Source organism: Molothrus ater, chromosome 16 (genome assembly GCF_012460135.2).
Source record: "Molothrus ater isolate BHLD 08-10-18 breed brown headed cowbird chromosome 16, BPBGC_Mater_1.1, whole genome shotgun sequence".
In the NCBI taxonomy this organism is placed as follows: Eukaryota; Metazoa; Chordata; class Aves; order Passeriformes; family Icteridae; genus Molothrus; species Molothrus ater.
In genome coordinates, this window is record NC_050493.2 from 1,692,317 (window position 1) to 1,716,522 (window position 24,206).

General features: G+C 51.3%; 1 protein-coding gene across 1 annotated transcript in view; it reads right to left on the reverse strand.

The window, feature by feature from the left end:
• The window catches only part of LMF1 (lipase maturation factor 1), a 141,559-nt gene that overhangs the window by 34,130 nt on the left and 83,223 nt on the right, over nucleotides 1–24,206 (reverse strand). The window contains exon 6 of the mRNA XM_054516593.1: nucleotides 11,321–11,488. Coding sequence (XP_054372568.1) covers nucleotides 11,321–11,488 — 168 coding nt within the window. The remainder of the gene's footprint in view (nucleotides 1–11,320; nucleotides 11,489–24,206) is intronic.

The following is a 24,206-nucleotide window of genomic DNA, read 5'->3' on the forward strand; positions in this document are numbered from 1 at the left end:
GTGGCACTTCTGTCCCTGAGCAGCTCCACGTGTGGACACCAAGCCCAGACCAAGCCCACGTGGTTCCTGCAGAGCTCAACCCGGCCCCAGAGGGAGTTTCATGTGTGGAAAAAGTTACTCAGGAACGTGGACAAAGCAGCTCCTGGCAGAGATGGAACTAAAATCCGAGAGGAAAGCAGGAGAGGTGAGACCTCGTGCTGCAAACACCTGCCTGGATCGAGGTTTTCTGGGGCTCAGCTCGGGGCTCAGAGCAGCAGCAGAAATCCAGGATGCTCTGCACAATGTCAGCAAAAATCATGGGATCTTTTCCATGGATCAATCAAAACCATGGAATGGCTTGGGTTGGAAGGAACCTCAAAGCTCATGTCCAGCCCCTTTCCATGGGCAGGGACTCCTTCCACTGTCCCAGGCTGCTCCAAGCCCTGTCCAACCTGGCCTTGGGCACTGCCAGGGATGGAAGGGAGGCCACAACCTGCTGGGAAGTGCTGTTCCCAACAAAAGGGAAAGTGAGTTTGGGGTTTGCAAACAATTCTCCAGGGAAGGATCACCACTGCCCACGGCCCAGCATCTCCATCCCACAGCCAGGGCAGCACCAAACCAACCCCAGCTGCTCCAGCAGGATCCTGAATCACAGCTCCCAAGATCCCAGTTTTTATAGGAAGATGAAAGCCATGAGTGACACAGGTTTCCAAGAGGATCCTGCACTCCTCTCTGAGCCACAGCTCCCAAATTCCCAGTTTTTATAGGAAGATGAAAGCCATGAGTGACACAGGTTTCCTGCCATTTCTGGCTGTTGCATCAGCATGGAGATAAGAGCCCTGCTGGAGCTGGGGCAGGGGATGGTGCAGCTGTGTAAACTGCGTGTGGGCTGGAGCATCCCAGGGCTGCAGCCTCATCCCAGCACTGCCAAAGCAAAACCAAACCTCTCTGGGGGCTGCAGCCTCATCCCAACACTGCCAAAGCAAAACCAAACCTCTCTGGGGGCAGTGGTGTTTCACAGCAACATTGAACCCACAACAGGCCAAGGAGTTCTGCTCATGAAAGCAGGAAAAGGGAAAATCCTTCTTCACCTCCATCCCTGAGCAGCCCAGCCACCCAGATCCATCCCTCTGAAATGGTGTGGGATTTGTTTAAATGCCTTGAATTAAAGCTGGCCAGCCATTGTGTGGGGGGGACTGGGGAAAGTGACCCCTCTGTCTGTGCAAGGTTTCACACATAAAAGCACACACTCATTTAACTTGACAGGACAGAACTGACTGGAATATGCATATTATTTTTAAAAAAACCTTAGATGACTCTGTGGGAGGACAGGGCACAGAGAAGCTGTGGCTGCTCCATCCCTGGAAATGTCCAAGACCAGGTTTGGAGCAGCCTGGGACAGAGGAAGGTGTTGGGGTTGGAATTGGATGAGCTTTAAAGTCCCTCCCAACCCAAATCACTGCAGGAAAACCCAGCCAGGAACCCACAGAAAGAGCATGACAGAAACTGCTCTGACAGCCAGGGATCCCAGAGGGAAGCTGAAGGAGCAGGGATGGGAAGAAGCCTCCTCCCAGCCAGGAAAGTCACTTTACCAGCAGCAAAATCCTCCCCTTGCTCCAAGAACACCACACCAAAGGCACCATCCCACTGCAGCCCCTTCCACGCCTGGAATGGGCACATTTTGTCTTCACACATCCAGCTCTGACACCAATAAATGATTTTCTTCATAATAAATGCATTAAAAATCCTCTTTAAAAGGAGTTTCTCATCTGCCATCTGTTTCCAGTTAGGCTGTTCTGATTTCATCTTCTTTTTATTTTTTTGAAACGGAATAGAAAACATTATTTAAAGGCCCTGTCATCTTGCTGGTGGGAGGAGAGATCCCAAATCCCAAATCCCAGCATGTCCCCCTGCTGAACAGCAAGGGCTTGGTGGGAGCCAAGAGCTGGGAAACTGCAAAGGAACCAGTTCAGATAAGGACTAAGGGACAGAAAATGGGATTAAACTTGGGAGACCTTCACCATCTCTTCAAGCCATTGCACTGAAACTGGAGAAATTCACAGATATTTCAAGATATTTGACACATTTCAGTGGGCGACTGCTTTGGCTTGGGCACAGGAATGGGGTTGTGATGGTTTCACTCTGCTTCAGCAGCTACACCTAAACGTAAATAAATAATTATCCCTGGCAATATGGTGCCAGAACATGGTGAAGATCATGTCATGGACACCAGGAACATCTCTGGTTTGCAGCTGCTCTGGCTCTCATCAGACAGAAATGTTTTATGCCCTCCCTCACATGTGCAACACATCCTTTATCTCCCAGCCTGGAGCTGAATCCTGATCCCATCTGGGAGGTGCAGATGTTGGAAGCTCCAGCTTGGATCATTTCAGCATCCTCAGCATCCATTTCCCCCATCCTGCCCAAGCACCTGGAAATTCTGCTGCAGCCCAAAAGGTTCTGGAGCACGGAGGGATTCTGAAAATCAGGTGCCAAATCCAAATAGGGAGAAAACCCAAGCGCCCTGAGGTGCCCCAGAGCCCAGGAGGTGAAGCCTCCCTGTCAGCCACGTCATTCCACGAGCTCTGGGAGCTGCTCCTGGAGTGGGAAGAGCAGCACAGAGAGAGGCACCTGAGAGCCCCTGCACAGCTGTAACGTGGCCAAAACACCAGAACTGGCTGAGTTTCCAGCCCATTTCAGCAAATCTTGCAGTTTAAGGATGCAGCTGGTGATTCTGGAGTCAGTGCTCAGCAATATTCCCAAGGACTGGCACAGAGGTGGCACCAAACTGTGCCACCAGCCCTGGGCCAGCCTGGCACACGTGGCAGCTTCCAGAATTCTGGAACTCTGCTGGAACTCACCCCTGGATGGCCAAAGGCACTGCAGCTCCTGCTGGCCCCTTACCCAGGAGCCCCAGTGAATGGAAACCAACCCCAACCTTCCTGCTGTGTTTTTCCAGCCATGGCAGCACTCCCCACCTCAGGGGCCTCCTGTGCAAGTCTGATTCCATGGCCGGGCATCCAAACTGCCCTCCCAGGCTCAACAGCAGAGCCAGCAAAGCTGAGCTGCCAGGGACAGGGCAAGCAGGGCCACTGCAAGCCCTTCTCAACGGGAAACCAGCTCATTCTGAGGGCAGCACCAGCACAGACACAGAACCCCAGCAGCCACCTTTGATTCCCAGCTCTCCAGAGCCCGGCCCAGGGCTGTGGGATGCCCTCCAAGCCCCCGTGGTGCCAGCAGGATGAGGGGTGGTGAAGGAGCCCAGCTCCAGGCTGCTGGAGTCACTGCTGCTCCCCTCTCCAATTAATCAAGTTCCCATACTGATTAACAGCGTGATTCATGGCTCTCGTTAGGAGCATTCTGGAACAAACAAGGCTGTATTTCAAGGCCACTGGCTTAATGGTTAAAATAAATACCTTCCAAATTTCTATTTTCAAGTAGCTGAACCTTTTCCACCTTTACAACTAATTCAGACTTCCTTCAAATTATTTTTCTAAGTAATATAACAATTTGTTTTTCATTAGAGCTTGTCAAAGCCGGACTTGGGTTTATTTTGAGAGAAACCAGCGCTCTCCAGAAACTGTTTAGTACAATCTGAATGACGCCCAAAGGGGTTATTGCAGCCACAATCAAAATAGAGTTTACAGCACTGGCTTGGGGTGACACTTTATTTAATGATTTCAAAAAAAAAAAAAAAAAGAAACAAAAAAAAAAAAGAAGAGAAAAAGCCCCCAATGCCCTGAATCAGGAGCTAATTAAATGCACTCCTATGGCTCCCAGGGAGTGTTTCTCAGTGCCTCTGACTACTGCAGAATGCAAGGACTTAACTTGTTGCTAACTAATCCCAGAGCCCATTATGGGAGCAGTGTTATTTACTGGTTTGGGGTGGTATGTGCTGCTATTCCCGTGTCTGGCACAGCAGATCCTATCGAGCTGGATGTGAAATCAAATATCAGAGTGATTAAACAGTTTGGGTTCTGCCTGCTTAACTCAGAATGTTTCTTGTTGGGGGTGTAGAGCTCAGCATTTAATTTAAGGGGGCTTAAATGTAACAGAAAATCTGCCCTGCAAGTGCTTTGATTTCACATTCCTTCTGTTTTGCTGTGGGGAAAGCTGAGCTGGAGCAGTGCCAGGGTGAGGGAGGGGGTCCTGAGGGGCAGGGACACCCCAGGCACCCTCACCTGGAGCAGGCTGGGTGCACAGGGCTGGGATTGACCTCCATCATCCCAGCCCCAGCTCCAGCATTGCCAAAGAACCTCGGGATCTCTCTGCCTGCACCTTCCATCTCACACCCCACCAGATTAAAAAACCCAAAGCGGATTTTTGAACAACTGAACAGCAAAACTCCTTTCCACAGGCCCATTCCTCCAGTCCTGCTCTGTTCATTTTCCTGGGACTCTCTGTTTGTTGTTTCTTTCTAAACCACAACAAAATCAACAAGATTTGGACTTTGGGGAAGGCTGAATTTCCTCTGTTCTGGCAGGGGAGCCCAGCCCAGCCCAGCCCAGGCAGTGACACCCACCCAGAGCTGCTGGGCTGGGGGACCACACTCCCCAGCATCCTTGGGGATTTATAAAAAAGCAGGAAAGGGATTTTTTACAGGGATATGAAGCAATAGAAAAAGGGGGAATGGATTTAAACTGAAAGAGAAGAGATTTACATTGCATATCAGGAAGAAATTCATCCCTGGCAGGGTGGGCAGGCCCTGGCACAGGTGCCCAGAGCAGCTGGGGCTGCCCCTGCATCCCTGGCAGTGCCCAAGGCCAGGCTGGACAGGGCTGGGAGCAGCCTGGGACAGTGGGAGGTGTCCCTGCCATGGCAGGGGTGGCACTGGATGGGCTCTGAGGTATTTTCCAACCCAAACCATTCTGGGGTTGTGTGAACTGCAGAATAATTCCTGAATTTTCTGTCTGCTCCATCCTCCACCGAACTGGGCTTTATTCTCCCACGCATTAACACCAGCACTCTGCATCCACACAGGAAAACACCTCCTCCAGCAGTGCCCGTGCCCGTGGGTGCCCAATTAAAGCCCTAACGAGGGCCCTGATGCTCCTGGCACGAGCCTGGCACTGGGGGAACCCCGCTAATCCTGCTGGAGACACCCCTGATTTACACCGGCCTGGCCACGAGCACAAGCCCAGCTCGGCTCTGACAAGTGAAAACAAACACTGGATTCAGACACTTTCTGCAGGGAGGGGGGGCTGGTTAATTTTTGTTCCCTCTCTCCAGGCTGCTGCTGTGACCTCTGCTACCTCCTAAGTCAGCAACACAATCTCTTGCAGCTGTGGCACTGCTGCAGCCTGATTTAATTTGTGTGTGTGTGGCTGCAGGGGCAGCTCATCCCTCCAGCATCTCCTGGTGTGGCAGAGGCAGCGCTGGGACAACGGGGGGCTCAGTCCTCCCCTCCCAAAAAAAAAAGAGGGGGGAAATCTCCACTTGGCCTCCCCTGCCTTCCTGGAGAGATGGGAACAAAAGCAACCAGAGGGAAATGTCCTTTTCCATCAAAATTTTTAAGAGGTTGGGGTTTGGCCAAGCCAAGGAAGAGAAAAAAAAAAAAAAAAGCCAGAAAATATCTGTTCAACAACTGTTTTCTGCCTGAAAAGGAAAAAAAAAGAAAAAAAGAAGAGGAGGAAAATGACTTTGCTCCTGCTCTCCTGCCCATGCCCAGCTCCCAGGGGCTGCCTGTCCCTGGTGCAGTGCCCAGCTGGGCAAGGGTGGTGCTGGCAGCCTGTTTTGCAGAGCAGAGCTGGAGGTTCCTGCCACAGCCCCTCAGGGTCCCTCTCCCAGCAGGTGCCCCCTTCCCTCTGCAGCTCCCAAAGTCCCCCAGAGCTCCTGGGCTGGGTCCTGGGAGCTGCCCCCTCTGGGGGCTCCTCTGCAGAGCTCTGAACCCTGGGGGGCTTTGGAGCTTTCACCTCTGCCTTCTGCAGGGCTGGAACTGTGCCTGGCCCCTGGCACTGCCACCCTACGGCCACCCCTGTGCCCCCGGCACTGCCACCCTACGGCCACCCCTGTGCCCCTGGCACTGTCACCCCTGTGCCCCTGGCACTGCCACCCTACTGCCACCCCTGTGCCCCTGGCACTGCCATCCCTGTGCTCCTGGCACTGCCACCCTACAGCCATCCCTGTGCTCCTGGCACTGCCATCCCTGTGCCCCTGGCACTGCCACTCTACGGCCACCCCTGTGCCCCTGGCACTGCCACCCTACTGCCATCCCTGTGCCCCCGGCACTGCCACCCTACTGCCATCCCTGTGCCCCTGGCACTGCCACCCTACTGCCATCCCTGTGCTCCTGGCACTGCCACCCTACTGCCATCCCTGTGCCCCTGGCACTGCCACTCTACGGCCACCCCTGTGCTCCTGGCACTGCCACCCCTGTGCCCCCGGCACTGCCACCCTACAGCCATCCCTGTGCCCCTGGCACTGCCACTCTACTGCCATCCCTGTGCCCCTGGCACTGCCACCCTACGGCCATCCCTGTGCCCCTGGCACTGCCACCCTATGGCCACCCCTGTGCCCCTGGCACTGCCACCCTACGGCCATCCCTGTGCCCCTGGCACTGCCACCCTACGGCCACCCCTGTGCCCCTGGCACTGCCACCCTACTGCCATCCCTGTGCTCCTGGCACTGCTACCCTACGGCCACCCCTGTGCTCCTGGCACTGCCACCCCTGTGCTCTGGAATTGTCACTGCTGTGCCCTTGGCATTGTCACCCCTGTGCTTCTGGAATTGCCATCCCTGTGCCCCAGGCACTACCATCCCTCTGCTCCTGACATTATCACCTCTCTGCTCCTGGCACTACCATCCCTGTGCCCCCATCACTGTCACCCCTGTGCTTCTGGAATTGCCATCCCTGTGCCCCTGGCATTGTCACCTCTCTGCCCCTGGCATTGTCACCCCTGTGCTCTGGAATTGCCATCCCTGTAACTCTGGAATTGTCACCCCTGTGCTCCTGGCACTGCCATCCTTGTGCCCCTGGCATTGTCACCCCTGTACCCCTGGCACTGTCACCCCTGTGCTCTGGCACTGTCACCCCTGTACCCCTGGCACTGCCATCCCTGTGCCTCTGGCACTGCCATCCTTGTGCTCTGGATGGCTCCTGCTGAAAGCCATCCTGGCACTGCCTCGGTGGGAGCAGGGAGAGCCTCCACCATCCCCCCTGATGATCTGGAGATGTTCCCCAGCCCAGTCCCTCAGGATCTGGAGATGTCCCTCAGCCCAGCCCAGCCCAGCCCTCAGGATCTGGAGATGTTCCTCAGCCCAGCCCAGCCCAGCCCCTCAGGATCTGGAGATGTTCCCCAGCCCAGCCCCTCAGGATCTGGAGATGTTCCCCAGCCCAGCCCCTCAGGATCTGGAGATGTTCCTCGGCCCAGCCCAGCCCCTCCAGGAGCTCTGTCCCGGGGTGGGACCTGGGGCTGAGCCCATGCAGGGTCCCTGCAGTGTGACCCCCGTGCTGGGGACACGCCAGGAGCAGCTTCCAGGGAGTCGCCTGCACAGATCCATCCACATCCAAAGGGATTTGAAAGCTTCAAACCCTCCCCACGTTCCCAGCTCCCCAGACTGGGCCTTTATGGCTCTGACTGTGAATCAAGCAGTGCCCCTGCCTTTCCAACAGCACCAGCTCTGCACTTTCCGTGCTATTTATTCATTTATGGATTTCACCTTTCTGATCCTGAAGCTCCTTCCCACCTGGCACTGCCAAATCCACCCTGGCCCCTTCCCAGCCCTACTGCCAGCTCTGAGGGGCAAGGTGGCTTTTTCCTGCCTCTTTTTCTGGCTTCCCTCTCGCTTCCCCTCATCAGCTCCTCTGCCAAGCTGTGTAATTTTACTGCCTGGCTTCCAAGGAGCCAAGAAATACGTTTGGTGTGAGCTGGGAGTTGGACAGCGTGAAAAACACACAGATCCAGGGGTGGAGGAGGCAGATCCAGGGGTGGAGGAAGGAGATCCAGGGTTTGAGGAGGGAGATCCAGGGTTGGAGGAGATCCAGGATTTGAGGAGGCAGCTCCAGGGTTTTGGAAGAGGCAGATCCAGGGTTTGAGGAGGCAGCTCCAGGGTTTTGGAAGAGGCAGATCCAGGGTTTGAGGAGGCAGCCCCAGGGAGCAGTGAAATCCCCACCAAGCTGAGGGATTTGCCTTCCCCAGCCCTTCCAACCTCCCACACCCCACAAACTCCTCGGGGTATGGGTAAGCTCTGCCCTGATGCTTCTACAGAACCAAGAATAAGAGTCCAGACCTCAATGGGGTCTCCAAGACCCTCCAAGAAATCGTTTGTTCCCCTCCAGGTACTGACAGCTGTGTTTTTAATTTAATTTCTCCTGAATATTGGGGTGCTTCAGATCCAGGTGTGCATTTCTCAGGCACACACCCCACCTCTGCTACAAACACCAGCGAATCACTGAATTGTTAAGGTTGGAAAAGCTCTTTAGCATCATCAAATCCACCCATCAAACCAGCACATTCACCACTAAACCACGTCCTGAGGTGTCACATCCCTGTTTTCCGAACACTTCCAGGGATAATTTATTCCTGGCAGACACAACTGGCAGCGGTGCCCAGGAGGTCCATGGAAATGGTGGGGTTTGAGCTGAGCTCACAAAGAGAACGTGGCAAAAGCCCCAGAGCTGAGGGGCAGGAAACCACAGCAGGAGGGACCAATCCTGGCCAGGAGCAGCAGCACCGAGCCCTGCACGGATCTGCTGGGAATGGGCTCATCCCAAGGGTCCCTCCAGGGGGAACTGAGGTGCTGGCAGCACTTGGGTGTCCATCAAAGCCACCCTAAATCCCTAAATCCCACCCCAAACCCCACCTGGGTCCCATCAAACACAAACCCCAAGAGGAACCTCCTGTGCACGCCCAGGATGGGAACAAAGTGGAGCTTCCAGCTCCCTTGGGATAACTCCAGGCTGGAATCCCAACCCCACAGGAATCCCCTGGTGGACACACATCCATGCTCAGGCTACTGAGCACCTCCTCTCTGATGTTTCCACCCTCTCTAAGCTTTTTTCCTTACAAACGTGAAGCAGGCAAGAAGAATAAGTTCACACTTGGAAAAAAACCCCACTTTCCTCTTTTAAAGCCCAACTTTTTTTGGGTTCCTGACAAAGCAATATTCTCCAGGCCAGTTGGAATCTGGAAAAATACACTCACTCAAGCTCGCCACCATGACTCCAATAACAATTATAAAATGTCCAATAAAACTTGTCTGTAATGTCAATTCAAATCTTGAAAAGCAGAATTAAGTGGTATATCAACATTAAACTTTATTGCTTCCTTTGCAGAGCACAAGGATTGTCAATAAAAGTCATTCTGAATGAAGAAAAGGGCAGTAAATATTAAATAAACAGGTTTTTGTTGAAATGCTGTAAAGGCACCAGAGCTGCCTCTTACACTGGGACCCTTTCTGCCTGCTCAGCCTCCCCTCGTGATCCAAACAAGGCAGTAATTGCCAGCTATCAATAAAGGGCCAATTAAAGGGGCTTGATGCCTGCACTGGCTGGCTGTCATTAGGGCATTTATGGGGGGGACTCGGCTCTGTCTGAGGTGCCCCAGCCCTCCCAGGGCCCTGCTCCTCGTTAGGGGCCCTGCAGGTTCCTGCTGGGAGTGACAGGGAGGGGAGAAGGGGATGAGAGGGGAGCACTGGGCATGGGATGGGTTGGGCTGGGAGGGTCCTTAAAGATCACCTTGTTCCAACCCCCCTGGGGACACTTTCCACTGTCCCAGGGTGCTCCAGCCTGGCCTGAGACACTGCCAGGGATCCAGGGACCCTGTCACCCTCACAGGGATGAATTTATCCCTGATCTCTAAGCTAACCCTGCCCTCCTTCACCTTAACCAGAAGAGAGAGTAGGTTTTGCTTTGTCTGTGCAGTTTTTTTCAGGGTTGGGCTGAATAAAAACCTCCCAGTGCCTCCAACGACCTCAGGGGTGTCACAATCACAGCTGGCACCTCTGGAGCTCCCTGGGTCACACCTCTCCCTCCATGTGCCCAAACCCATCCCAACCCAACCAAAGCTGCCCCAAAAAGGTAAAAGCTGATGTTCAGACACAACAGGAAGGGTCTGGGCAGCAGAAGGAGCCGGGAGGGCACAAACCCGCCGGGGTTTCTGTCAGACCTTTAAAACCTGATCAGCATTTTTGTGGTTTACCAGGGGCTTTATGAGCTGTTCTCCAGTTTAATCATCACATGAACTCACAGGAAGCAGTAACAGCTCCTGAGTATGAATTCCATGCTGCTGAAATGATGCTGAACAAAGGCAGGGCAGCAAGGGCTGGAAATGGAGTTTCATGAGCAATTTGAACTCTGCCAGGACAGACAGGAGAGGAACCAGATGAGCTCTAGGGAAGTATTTATGCAGCAGCTTCTGTCCTCTGAGTTTTGCAAAGGTACAAAAAAACCCACCCAAAAATCAACTGGAATGTGAATCCATTACATTTCCAAGGAGTTATTTTGATTTTAAACCTCAGCACAGTCAATCTGGTATTTGTGAAGAGCAGCTCAACCCTTTCCAGAGATAAAGAACAATCCTCGAATGATAAATACAGAAAGAAGAATCCCTTCAGAGATGGACAGGTGTCTAGAAAAATTAACTTTTGGGGGGATCACAAGGATTCCCCACAGAGCCTTTGCACTGATCCTGGGCTGCCATTCCTCTGCCACACAGAAACCAAAGCTCCAGCAGTGGGAAACAGCCAGGAATGCCTGGCTGGGAATCATCCTCATTCCCTGGAGCCTGAATCCCACCCTGCCCCCTGAGCCAGCTCCTGCTGGGAGAGTGGGGAAGCCCAGGAGAGGAGGGGACCCTCAGGATGATGCCTTGTGATCTAGAACAGAGGCTAGACTGAGTTAAAGCAGGGATTTATTAGGAGGCCTCCATGGATCCACCTTGGGCAGCACCAGAGCCCAGCCAGGGCTGCACCCAAGATGAACCAAAATGGTCCCAAAAATGGATGCCCAGTCATGGGGCCTCTCACTTTGATCAGTTCTGCTCCATTTGCATCTTGCAGTTCATTGTCCCATTCCAGCTTTAGGTTATGCAGTCCCACCCTGCTTGGTTTTCTCTCTCCAGCCCACGGGGTTCTCTTGGGCTGAGATTTGGATCATTTGTCCTTGGTGCCCAGCTGGAGCAGGAATTGTTTTGTCTCCCTGCTCTCTGCACAGAGCTCAGCATCCCATAATATGGAGCTCAGACCCACACACTAAAGCAGCACAGAATGTGAAAAATAGAAAAGCCAAAACCTGAGGCATCATAACACGAATGTCAGAGTTACAGCCTAAAGCAGCACGGACTCTGAAAAATGGAAAAGCCAGAACCCGAGGGCTGGAGGACAGGAAGCAGGAGCAGCTCACCTGGAAGAGGATCTGCAGGAGCCCGTGCAGGATGGCCATCCTCCTGCCCAGCAGCAGGAAGAAGGGCACCAGCAGCTCGATGAAGTGGTTGACCAAGGTCTCGAGGTGGTGGAACCACCAGGGCGAGCGGTGCATGAAGTACGAGATGGGGTTGGGCACTGGCTGTGTCTGCAGGGGCAGAGGAAAAAAGGAATTAATCCCCTCCAAAATCAGAGGAAAAAAGGAATTAATCCCCTCCAAAACTTGGTATGAAGTGCTGCTACAAAGCTCTGGCCTTATCCCTTGTTCCTCTCCCCAGGTTTGCCATCCTGCACCTCTGGGAACTCGTTTCTTTGCAGACAAAATGACTCCATTCCACACGTCCTTAAACAAATTCATCTCCTAAAAACCAAGTTTTTTAATTTTCCCTTTTGTCATCATAACCAAACCCCATCTTAAATTAAGCCCGCTATTATTTAGCACTGAAATCTTACACTTAGATCAGCACTGAGGGATGTTAAAGTGAGTGAGGATCCTCAGAGCAACGGAGCAGATCCAGAAACTGAGCCTCAGATTTGCTCGGGGTCAGGCCTTGGGTCAAACAGAGCCAAGAATGGAAACCAGATTTCAAAACCTCGGAGATCTGCTTTCAAAATGTTTAAAATTCAAATAAATGTGCTGGTGGAGCTGCTTTCCAAGATGGTAATTTGGGAGAGGAAAGTGTAATTCCTCTAAACATGCTCTACTGGTTAAGGTATTTACATACTGGCCTTGGGACAATATTATTCTTTTGTCAGCCCGAAATTTTTTGACACTGGAAGATTTTTCCATCCAGGACAAGAAAACAGCAAATTTTTCAAAGGGAACAACCCCAAATTCTGATATGTTAATAAATGCCACCCTAAGAAATCCCACAACTGGAGCAAAAAATAAATGTGAAATTATCTTAACGTATCTGACAGGCTCAAATTCCCTGGTATTGTTTTAAAACTTCAACAGCAACAACAAAAAAAGAGAGAGGTCGAGAACACAAATGTTAATTGAAGGAGACACAACACATCTTTAAATTATTTGTAGTTAAATCCAAAATACAAACAAAACAGGGCAAATCCTGCAGGATGCATGGCAGCCAAGCACGCTCCCGCTGCCAAATCCCACAACTATTGTAATTCCTTATTAGCAAAGCTGGGATTAATAAAGCCTGGCCTGGGCTGGAGGCCCCTGAGGACAGGAGACCGCATCCTTCCTTCCCGGATGGAGCCAGGCCGGGGTCAGGGAGCTCTGCCAGGGCCTCTCCGGCCAGGCTGGGGGGTCAGGGCAGCCCCAGGTGCCCCCCAGGGTCCCTCCCCTCCACCAGGAGCTGCTCCCAGTTAATCCCTGCTGGGCTCCTCGCAGCATTCCCAGCAAAGCTCCCAAAGGGCTTGTTTTGATCCCAAATTGCTGAGAAATGCTCTTAGCCTTCCAAACAGGCAGGTTGTTCCTTGGCTCTTTTCAATTATTATTATTATTATTATTATTATTATTATTATTATTATTAGGCAGGTTGTTCCTTGGCTCTTTTAAATTATTATTATTATTATTATTATTATTATTATTATTATTATTATTATTATTATTATTATTATTATTATTATTGTTGTTGTTGTTGTTGTTGTTGTTGTTATTGTCATAATCATTATTCTTATTGTTATTATTCTTATTATAATATTAAGTTGCTATTATTATAATCACAATTATAAACTGATTATTATTATCATCACCACAATTAGTACCACATTACCACATATTTATTATTACCGCCATTATTACCACAATAATTATGATAATTATTAATTATTATAATAATAAATATTAAATTATAATAAATTGTTATTGTTATTGTTGTTGTTGTTATTGTTGTTGTTATGATCATTATTGTTATTTTTAAGTGCTTTAACCAATCCTGACCCAGCTGAGGCACTGATCCAACAGGTTGGAATGTCTGGCACACACGGATGAGCACCACGGAGAGCAGGCAGGGTTACTGATGCTACACCTACTTATAATTGTAATTAATGCATTAATGTGCATTATTCCCGCTTGTTGTTTGAGCTGGGAGTGGAGATTTTGCCATCCCAAATTGTTTAAGGGCAGGAAGAGAAAACTCCAGCCTCAAATCCCACTGCAGTGGAAGTTCCAGGCCAGGCTGGAGGGTGTGAGGGTGGGGAGGACCTGGCACAGTTTCCCAGAAAAGCCTTGGAATTGTCCCCATGGGGGTTTGGGGCACCCTGGCACAGTGAAGGTGTCCCTGCCACGGCAGGGGTGGGATGGGATGAGCTTTCAGGTCCTTTCCAGCCCAACCCAGTCTGGGATTTGAGGGTAAAGCACAGCCCAGTGACAGCACGGTGATTCACACGTCCCAGGAATCCTTTAAAAGCTGCTGGGGGAGGAGATGCGTGTGTGTGTGTGTGTGTGTTCCTGCAATGCCTTCCAGATGCTGCACAGCACAGGTTCCCCAGGAAGGGAGCTGAGTTTCCTTGGGGTGGGGCAGGGAGGCAGGAGCAGCCTGGGAATCAGCAGGAGCTGGGATGCTGGAAAACTTCCTGCATTCTTTTTGTGCCCGAGCCCACCAGAGGCACCAACAGCTGGGGAAAGCACCTTTCTTTTGTCAGCCTGACATTTTTTGACACTGGGAGATTTTTCCATCCAGAGCAAGAAAATGGCAAATTTTTCAAAGGGAACAACCCCAAATTCTGATTTGTTAATAAATGCCACCCTAAGAAATCCCACAACTGCAGAAACCCCACCTTGCTGGGATTGTGCAGAGGGATTTTGATGGATTTTGCCCCACACCTGCTGTTCCAGAGAAATCCTAATCCCATGGGAACATCCCAGTGGTGGTGGTGTCAGAGAGGAGGGAAAAGCTTTCCAGGCTCTCTTGTTCCTGGGATTTGGAGCTTTGCACTTTGCTTTGTGGCTGTGCTGTGAGGGGAATTATGGAACCCCAGAATGTTTGGGTTGGAAAGGAGCTGGAGGATTATTTAATTCCCACCCTCTTCCACTGTCCCAGGCTGCTCCAAACCTCATCCAGCCTGGCCTTGGGCACTGCCAGGGATCCAGGGGCAGCCACAGCTTCTCTGGGCACCCTGTGCCAGGGGCTCCCACCCTCTCAGGAAAGGATTTTATCCCAATATTCCATCTTAATCCACTTTATTCCATCTTCCATCATAAACCTGCGCTTTTTCAGTTTGAAGCCATTCCCCCATGTCCCAGATGGGAAACGGCACCCCAGTGCCTGATGAAAATTCCCTCTCAATCTCTTTATCCTAGGAAGCATCCCAGGAGCAGCTGGGAGCTCTCCTGCACCCAGAACTGTGATCTCCTGACACACAGCCATGGGAACTGCAGCTCCAGGGCAGATGGAACTCAGCAATCCCAAGGTGGATGCACACGGAGAGGGAGCAGAGCTCTGGGCTTGGAGCAGCCCCCTTTCTGGGCACCTCTGTGAGACTGAAAATGTTTTTAAATTAAAAAAAAAAAACAACAAAAAAACCCCAAAAAAACCAATTAGCAAACCCTGGCTTTGTGTGTCAGCACAACATCATAACCCTGGTGCCTCCCTCACCCCTCCAGCAGCCGGGGAGGAGCGGCTGCTGCAAACGCCTTTGGAAATGGGAGCAGGAAAATGAATCCTGTAATTCACAGGGCAGATTTGTAAGGTGTGAGTGCTGCTGCAGGAATTCTGGGTCGCCAGCTCGGGCCTGTTCCCTGGCTTGGATCGAGCAGGTTTTATGAGGGCTGGTAACAGAGTCTAAAAATACGCACAATAAACTGTTTTTTTTCTCCCTACGGGGTCTATGGTTTAATTATGTTCTTAGTGAGAACCATTAAAGTGCTAAGTACCTGAAGACTCCTAATTTACTAAACTGCACCCCACTAAAAGCCAACAGAAGGCCATTATACAGAGGAGTGAAGGCTCTTCTTGGGGGCTGTGATTGCCCATGGTCCCTCCTCCCAGCCCCGTTATTGCCACAGCTTCCCAGAAACTCCAAGGGAGGATTTAATCCCAGCCTTGGAGAGCCCAGCCCAGCCCAGCCCAGCCTGGGGAAAGCTCCAGGCTCTTCTACAGGGAAACAAATCCCACATTGTCCTCAAACAACCCAGTGCTCAGACAGGGCTGGGACTGGGGCAGACTGGGATAGGGGAAGGTGTCCCTGCCCAAGGGATGGGATGGGCTTTAAGGTCCTTCCAAGCCAAACCACCCTGGGATTCTTTACGGGGCTCACAGCACTGCTGCCATGCAAGGAGCTGAGCAGCAGGGGAGTGTGGAGTTGGAGGGTAAGGAATCAGGGGATCATGGAATGGTTTAGGTTGGAAAAGGCCTCTAAGATCAACAAATCCAACCAAGCGCACTTCATGGCAGAGAAATCCTGAAAAACAGAACGGAACGGAACAACAGCAAATGGGAATAAATAATGAGAAAAAAACAACTCTTTGGTCAAAAGAAACAGAATTCCAGAATGAGCTGGGTTGGAAGGGATCTGAAATCTCATCCAGTGCCACCCCCTGCATTGGCAGGGACACTTTCCACTATCCCAGGCTGCTCCAAGCCTGGCCTTGGGCACTGCCAGGGATCCAGGGGCAGCCAGAGCTTCTCTGGGCACCCTGTGCCAGTGTCCCACCATCCCCACAGGGAACAATCCCTCCCCTGTATCCCATCCAACCCTTCCCCCTGGTGGTTTGAAGCCATTCCCTGTCCTATGGAATGATGGACTATCCTCCCCCCTGACCCCACAGAGGGGCAGTGAACATGTCAGGAGCAGCTCTGCAGGCTCCCACAGCCAGGAGACAGCGAAAGCCTTTGGCACAGCCAGCCGAGCGTGAGGAGCAGCAGTCCCCTGGAAAAGCAGGATGAGAGCTTTATTAAATGTTTTCTGGAGAGCTGTGGAAGATCCAGATGAACTGCAAAGCTCGGCTCTCCAGCTTCCCAAGCACTGAGGCATGAACTCATCTCCTCGGCTTCAAAGCAACAGCCCTCGCTTCTCTTGTGCTTTGGACCAAAAAATAAAAAGGATTCTCCATCGTGGAGCCTAATTGGATCAGTGTGGTCCAACAGGCTGCTCCCTGCCAGTCCATCCTGCCTCAGATGCTGACCTGGCTCCTCAGGCATCTGCAGATCAAAGCTCCACGCTCCCAGGGCCGGCGGGAACGTCTCCCCAGCCCCGTGCCAGGAGGCAGAGAGAGGAGAGGAGAGCAGGGAGGTCACTCCCAGCTGCTGGGAAGTGTGGGCAGATGAGGGTCCTGCCTGAAGTCAGCCTGTCTCGGGTTCTGCAGCATCCAAGGATTCCTAGAAACCACCCTGCTTGGAACAGGGGGAGGTCCCGGAGCTTCCTCACCGTGGAGAGGCTCCACGCGGGCAGAGACCTTGAGTGATGAGCAGCAGAGGGATTTTGCACAAGGATTCTCATGTTGGGAAGGAAATGGAGCAGGGAACTGCTCAGGCCGGGTTTAAACCCAGCAGCACCTTGTGCTGGGTGTATTTATCTGTACACTCAAAGCTCCACGTCCACGCTACTGAAATACTCCCGACAGCTAAGCGGTTAAAAATAGCCCCTTCAAAACTTTCCAGTTATTAATAAGATTCCAATCCAAATAAAATCAGAAGGGAAAGAAAAAAAAAAAAAAAGAAAGAAAAAGCTGGATCTGGCTTGAAATGCACACTCCTCTGACATCCAGTGGGTCACAAGGGGTCGGCTCTTCAGCAGCGCAATATCAAAATAATCAAGGCTCGATAAAGTAATAAAAAGAGAAGTTGCCTGTAGGTTCTTGCTGGGCAGAGCTCTCCTCGCCCAGTCAATAGGAATATTCAGTCCATAGAAAAACAGACTGGAATCTGCCTGTTTAAGACAGCAGAGCAAGCCAAGGAGATGTGTGTTTGACACGGTGCCAGCACGGCCATAAAATGTTGGCAATTTAGTAGAGACGTGGTGCCGCGCCACTCTCCCAAAGGACCTAAATAAACTTCAGATGGAGAACATATATTTTTACTTTTTATATATATAAAAATCTGCTGGTTCATTTTTAACTCCTTTCCCCAGCCAGCCCGTGCTCGGGGGTTTTGCAGAGCTCCAGCAGGTCCCCGCTCCTCCCGGCTGAGCCAAGGAAAAGTTAAAAGCCTGAAAAATCCCAGCAGTGCTTCAAGTCTGGAGGTTGGGTTTCTTAGGGAATGGTGGCTGCAGCTGCCAGAGGGGAAAGGGGGCTTGGGGAGAAGACTCTGCTCTGCAATTTCATGCCTCAGCACTGTAAAATATCCCAGGGAATTTGTTGTTTTCCTGTTGACAACGTTGTAAAGTCGCGGGCGGAGGTGAAACCTCCCTGCCTCGTTCAGTTTTGGCTGGGGTGAATCACCCCAGGAGGATCTGGGGGACACTGAATGATGGGGGCTGGAATCCCAGCCACCTGGGTGGGGGCAGAAGGCTCCTTTCTGTTTGCTTTTCCAGCCTGCACCCAGCTCCTGGTCTGAGCCTTCCCTCTCCAGGAACAGAGCCCACATTTCCAGGGCCCACAGCATCCCTGTTTATTGACACTGCTCCTCCGTAACGTGCTCCGAGCTGCTCCCGGAATATCCACTTAATTGGGGATGGATTACAGATTCACCTATTTATTCTGGACATTCTTGGAGAGGTCCTGAGCTAAAATTACACAAGGAACCACTGAGCTGTTGAGGCTATTTATTTGTTCAAAAACCCGTTCAAATAGCTGGCGGGGCCTGGGGCAGACATCTTGGCTCTGGTGGGGCCAGCAAGAGCTGGTGGAACCAGCTGTGGGTCCTTTGGGGTTTGTCAAGAGCAGCAGAGATGAGGCAAGATGGGTTTAGGGAGTGGGACAGGCTGGAAGGTCCATCCAAAAGAATTAGAGAGTGGGAAGAGCCTCCAGGATGGTCAAGTCCAACATTTTACCCAACACCACCATATCGGGGAGAAAAACCAAGATATAAGGGAAACACAAGAAGGTTCCATCCCAAAGGCAAGGGGGGAGCTGAAATCCCTCTCCAGGTTTGCTGTTTCCATCAGATGGTGCTGTTCTGTCTCACACTCCAGGATTTTCCAACTCAGGTCCCTGGCCTGGAGCTCCCTTTCCCCACGGATCACTCACCAATATTTTAAATTGCCATTTAAGAGCATATTGCAAATGTGATCCTTTAATTGGTCACTGTTATGACTCTCTATTAGAGAAGACAAGTTTTTCCACACAAGGTAAGCCCTGAAAATGTTTAAAAACAACCCAGAGCTGATGTATTTATTATGCATTTCTCCATATATAAATAATTCCATGAAAAGGGGACGTAGTGAGTGGAAACTCCATTTAAAATGTGATCCCAGATGGTGGCAAAGCTCTAAAATTGCAAGGCAACATGTAAAGAAAGATTAACGACCTCAAACAGGCCCAAATTTATGAGGTGAAAGCCCCTGTAATCCTGGAGAAAAATGATACCAAACCTTCGACCAGACAGCCAGAAAATACCTCTGCTTACTCCATGTGCCCTCTGCCATTTTACATTTTCCTTTAATACTCATTATTTGGGGTTCAGTTGGTGTTTTCTCCTGCAGGCCAGAGGTTTTGCTTTGGTTCATGAGCACGGTGAGGGATTTGCCAGCTCCCACCAGGCCCCACTGATAAATCAAGGAACAGGAAAGTGATGGGAATAAGCACTGGAAAGGAGGAAAAAACAGAGCCAGGACACCTCAACAAGCCTTGAGCATCCCCGCAAAACCCAGAGCTCCCCCCTGGAGTGGCATGAGGGGACAGAGCTTAACAATTCCAGCATTAACCCCTTGTTGTGCCCAAGTAGGGAACGCTCCTAAGGGAAGGATGTCAACATTTCTTCCCAAGGAACGTGGGTCATCCCAGGCCAGCAGCATCTTCTGTGCTCTTAACTGCACCAGGAGCAGCCTGGCTGGCACAGCCCATGGCCCTGGGCACCTCCAGCATCCCCTGACAATGCTCCTGCTCATCCCCCTGGCCGTTCCCACCTCAGCAAGGTCACCTGGGCTATTTTACTACAACATTTTTCAAGGATTTTCCAACTTTTTCCACAGAGTTTCTTGCACACTCCGGTGCCTTGAAGGGCAAATCTATGGCTTTGGAGAGTGGAAGAACATCCTGAACATCTTCCTGAATATCTTTCTGAAAATCTTCCTGAACATCTTTCTGAACATCTTTCCAGTGGCTACACTCAGAGGACCCAGAGCTTTACCTTCCCACTCACAACCCCAAAACCACCCCACGGCTGCTCTCCCACAGCCCCTCATCCCCTCATTTTTTTCCCCCTTTAAAATGTCCAGTGCTAAACCCAGGCCCAGACTCCTTCAGAGGGCTTTTTTTTGGTGTGTGCTCATAAACACGAGCTCAGCACCAGGCCAAGGAACACACGGAGCCCCGGCTCGTGCCTGTGTTTGGATTAGGCAGCTCCGTGGCCTGGACGTTTACAGTCGGGTTGGGGTTTCTTTTTTTTTCCTCCCCCCCTCCACAACTCGAGACAAACAGTGAGAGCTTTCATAAAATGTGTTCACAAAGGGTAAATTGTGCCATGAGGAGCTGACTACCTGGTTGGTCACTGGAATTCTCCGAACTGGAACGCCACCGCGCTCCGAGCCAGAGCCAGCGCCGGCGGCGGGAGGGGGAACTCGTTTAACTCTGCAACTGCCCAGGAGACAGAGCACACCCAGCACAGAACTGCACAAACAGTCAGGTTTAGACACCTCTGAGACCATCGAGGCCACCACTAACCCATGTCCCCATGTGTCACATCCACACGGTTTTAAATCCAGAGCTGGCTCCACAGGAACCATCGTGCCTGATCCAGCTCTGAACCTCCTGTCCATCCAAGAGCGTTTCTAGAGCAGGATGGGATAAGAATAAGACAAGAGGAAAATCCAGGTTGCTGTCTCAAAGATGGAGCCAAAAACTTGGGAGAGCTTGTTTCTGTTTTAGGCCTTCTCCCGAGTAACAAAGGATGGAGCCTGGAAGAATTTAGAACAAGCGAAACAAGGCACAGGGAAACTCTTGGCCATGAGAAGCTGATCTCCAAACTCTGTTGGGTGAATCCAGCAGCCAATTCTGCTCCCCCTCTGCAAAGAATGAGGGCCTGGAGTGGCAGGATAAGGGGGAACAGCTTCAAACTGAAAGAAGGGAGAATTAAAGTAGGGATTAGGGAGAAATCCTCTCCCTGTGAGGGTGGGGAGGCCCTGGCACAGGGTGCCCAGTGAAGCTGTGGCTGTCTCTGGATCCATGGAAGTGTCCAAGGCCAGGTTGGATGGAGCTTGGAGCAACCTGGGATTGTGGAAAGTGTTGGGGTTGGAACTGGACGGGTTTTAAGATCCTTCCCAACCCAAACCCAAGTGATTGTGTGATTCCAGGCGCTGCACCTCTCCAGCAGTGACACAGGCACTGCATCTCCTGCTGTGGCCATCATTCCAACAACTCTTTTTTAAACAATTAAGAGGTTAAATCAGCGACTTCTTACAAAACATAACAACACTCCAGGACATAATACACACAATGATATAGATCTTTAAATCCTACTAATGTTAGGAAATAGGCTCGGGCATCTTTGGACTCCTGAACACAAAACTGCGCTTGTTAGAAATATCCTCGTCCCGCTCAAGGCCTTCCTTGGGTAGAACCAATAATTAACTACATTTTAAAGGACACAATTTCAGGGAAGTTCTCCAGCACACCCTTAATAACTCCAGTGGTTTCCCTTCTGACACAAAAACGTGACGGATTTCAAGCAGCACGTGCCAGAGCAGGGAGTTGTGCTGCTATCCAGGAGGGAAGAAGCCTCTCCCAGCAGCACCAATGTCCAAATCCTCTTGCCTCGAGCTCTGGCAAGTTTTGTCCTTGTGTAATCGCTTATTTTGTAAGTGTTGCTTGTTTCTATGCTTTTCTTATAAAAAGAAATCAAGAAATTCTCCAGGCAGATAAATTCCACCCAATAAATGTGTCGCTCCTCTATCCCCGTGGACATAATAATGCCCTCACTCTTGTCCCAACTTGGAGCACTCACAAATCACCATTATAAATAAATCTGCCAACCTAAGGCAAGCAGCTCATTTTTAATAAAGCCTTTTACCTCCTTTCCTAATGCCAGACAAGATCCTGGAGCAGCTCAGTGCCCGAGGGATGGCAGCTCCCATCCTCTGTGCCAGCCCATCCCGGTGCTGCCATGGGGCTCCTGCCCTGTGTTTTCCTGGGATAGGTTTGGGGCTGGATTTCTCATCCTGCTGTCACCCTGGAGATCCTGCCCTGTGTTTTCCTGGGATAGGTTTGGGGCCGGATTTCTTGGTGCCAGTGTTGCTGTGGGGTTTGTGCCCTGTGTTTCCCAGGAAAGGTTTTGGGCTGAATTTGTCAGCCCTGGTGCTGCCATGGGGCTCACGCCTTGTGTTTTCCTGGGATATGTTCTTGGCTGGATTTCTTCATCCTGGTGCCACACTGGGGCTTGTGCCTTGTGTTTTCCTGGGATATTTTGGGGCTGGATTTCTCCATCCTGCTGCTGTAATGGGGCTCATGCCTTGTCTTTACCTGGGATCAGTTTTGGGCTGGATTTCTTCATTCCGGTGCTGCTGTGGGGCTCATGTCCTCTGTTTACCTGGGATGTGTTTTGGGCTAGACTTCTTGGTCCTGGTGCCACCCTGGGACTGTGCCTTGTGTTTTTCTGGGATATATTTGGGGCTGGATTTCTCAGTCCCAATGTCACTGTGGGGTTTGTGCCTTTTCTTTACCCAGGATCAGTTTTGGCCTGGATTTCTTCATCCCGGTGCTGCCATGAGACTCATGTCCTCAGTTTACCTGGGATATATTTGGGGCTGTATTTCTCCATCTCAGTGCTCTCACAGGGCTGGTTTGTGCCTTGTTTTCCTGTGATATGTTTGGGGCTGGATTTCTTGGTGCCGCTGTTGCTGTGAGGCTCACACCCTGCGTTTCCTGGCACAGCTTTTGGGCTGCATTTCTCAGTCCTGGTGCCACCCTGGGGCTCATGCCCTGTGTTTACCCAGGCTGTGTTTTGGGCTGGACTTCTCGCACCTCCCACACCCCACCAGCCCCGGGAGCAGGTCCCAAACACTGCTCCCATTGATGCTGCGGGGCTGGGGCGATGCCGGGGCGGGTTTGGGGGTGGGGGGGGGGGCGTTTGCTGCCGAAATTCGGTTCTGGCTGGGTGTTTAATATTCCCCATCATGCTGGGCTGTTTCTGCTCGCTGCTGCCTGTCAGTTAAGCCCGGGGATGTTTATTTTAACGGCCACTTGTGGTCAAGGCTGGTGCCAGTTGTACGGCATCGGTTACGCAGATTTAGCGCTGGGGACTCGGCCCCCGGCTCCCCGAGCACAGAAGGCAGCCAGGGCTGCCCGGCCTAATGTGAAACAACTGAACTCTTCCAGCAGTCCCTGCTCCAGATTTAACCCTTGCTGAGCGGGAGCTGGCTGATTCCGCAGCTCAGCCTTCCCACATCATCCCATATCCTGGCCCTTGTCCCATCTGCTGCTTCCCAAACTCCCCCGGCAGCAAAACGTCTCGGGGTGATGATCTGAGAGCACCAGGAGGAGCAGGAAATGTCCTCACTTGTTTAAGGAAGCAGTTTTTAGGGGAAGGAGAGGATTTTTATGGATTTATCGTTACTCCAAGCACACAGCCCACTACTGGAAGTGATCACAAATTAATTGAATTAATCGGAAAAGCTCTCCAAGATCATCGAGTCCAAGCTGGGACTGATCAGCATCTGATCAACCAGACCAGAGCACTGAGAGCTAAAGGATGCTCTACATCCCTGCCTGTTGGGCTGACACGTGCTTGGGACACAAATCCAGGCCAGCCCAGGTCCCTGACAGGAGCCTGGCCTTGGCACAGCCCCCTCCCCAACCCAACCCTTGTGCAGAGCAATCAGGCGAGCCCCTGCTGCTGCTCCAGAGCTGGGCCAGGCTCAAACGTGCAATAACCCAGGGCCTGCAAGAGAGCTGTGCATCATTTCTGATCTCCTGGACGGGCTCCAAGATGCTAATCAGCCCCAGATTAAGTCATCAAGCAAACTGATGAGCAATCACATTCTGTCAGTGCAGCTGCACGGCATTACCCGGCGGATCCGAGGGAAGGGGGCAGGAGGGCTTGGAGGGGCTGGGCTGAGCTGGGCTGAGCTGCCACGGGCTCTGCACAGCAGCAGCCCCAGCTCCTGGCCCTTCTGCTGCTCCCAGAATTTGCCAAAATCACGCTAAGGTGATCAGTGTGGCTGTGCCCAGCCTGATCTGGTGGCACAGGGCTGCTCCCAGAGCATCCCAGGGTTTTCCTGGATTACCACACACAGCAAGGGGCAGCTCTGTTTTCCATGGAGAAACCCTGTGGAAGTGCTTTAACTGGACCATCAAAGATGCTGCTAATAACTATGAGGGACAGTAATTATCAGAAACTCGTTAACAGCAAGGCACATGGAAAATTGATGCTCAAATCCCAACTCCATTTGGTGGGAATCTGTGAAGAGATTCCGGGCTTGTTCTCAACATAACCCCACTGGGTTTGCAGAGTTCTCACCCAGAGAGAGCTTCTTCCTAAAACTTGCCCAGGAAATAAATCAAAACAGGAGGAGAAGCAGCCTAAATGTCCAATAAAGAGATGCAAAAAACCTCTGGGAGTATCAGCATAAAATACTAATTCTCAGTTTTTCTGCTCTAAAAGCAAACATGATAAAAATAGATAAATGCTGGCAATATTAATTAAGAGAAGGATTTTTACTCATATTTTAACACTGCTTGAGAGGAAATGAATTAACTGGAGTTGCTATCAGGGAATTGACTCTTTTTACAGATCCTGGACATGGATACACAGCACCACGTCTCCAGCCATCCCTTCCCTGTGGTTTTCTCATCACTTTTCTTGGCT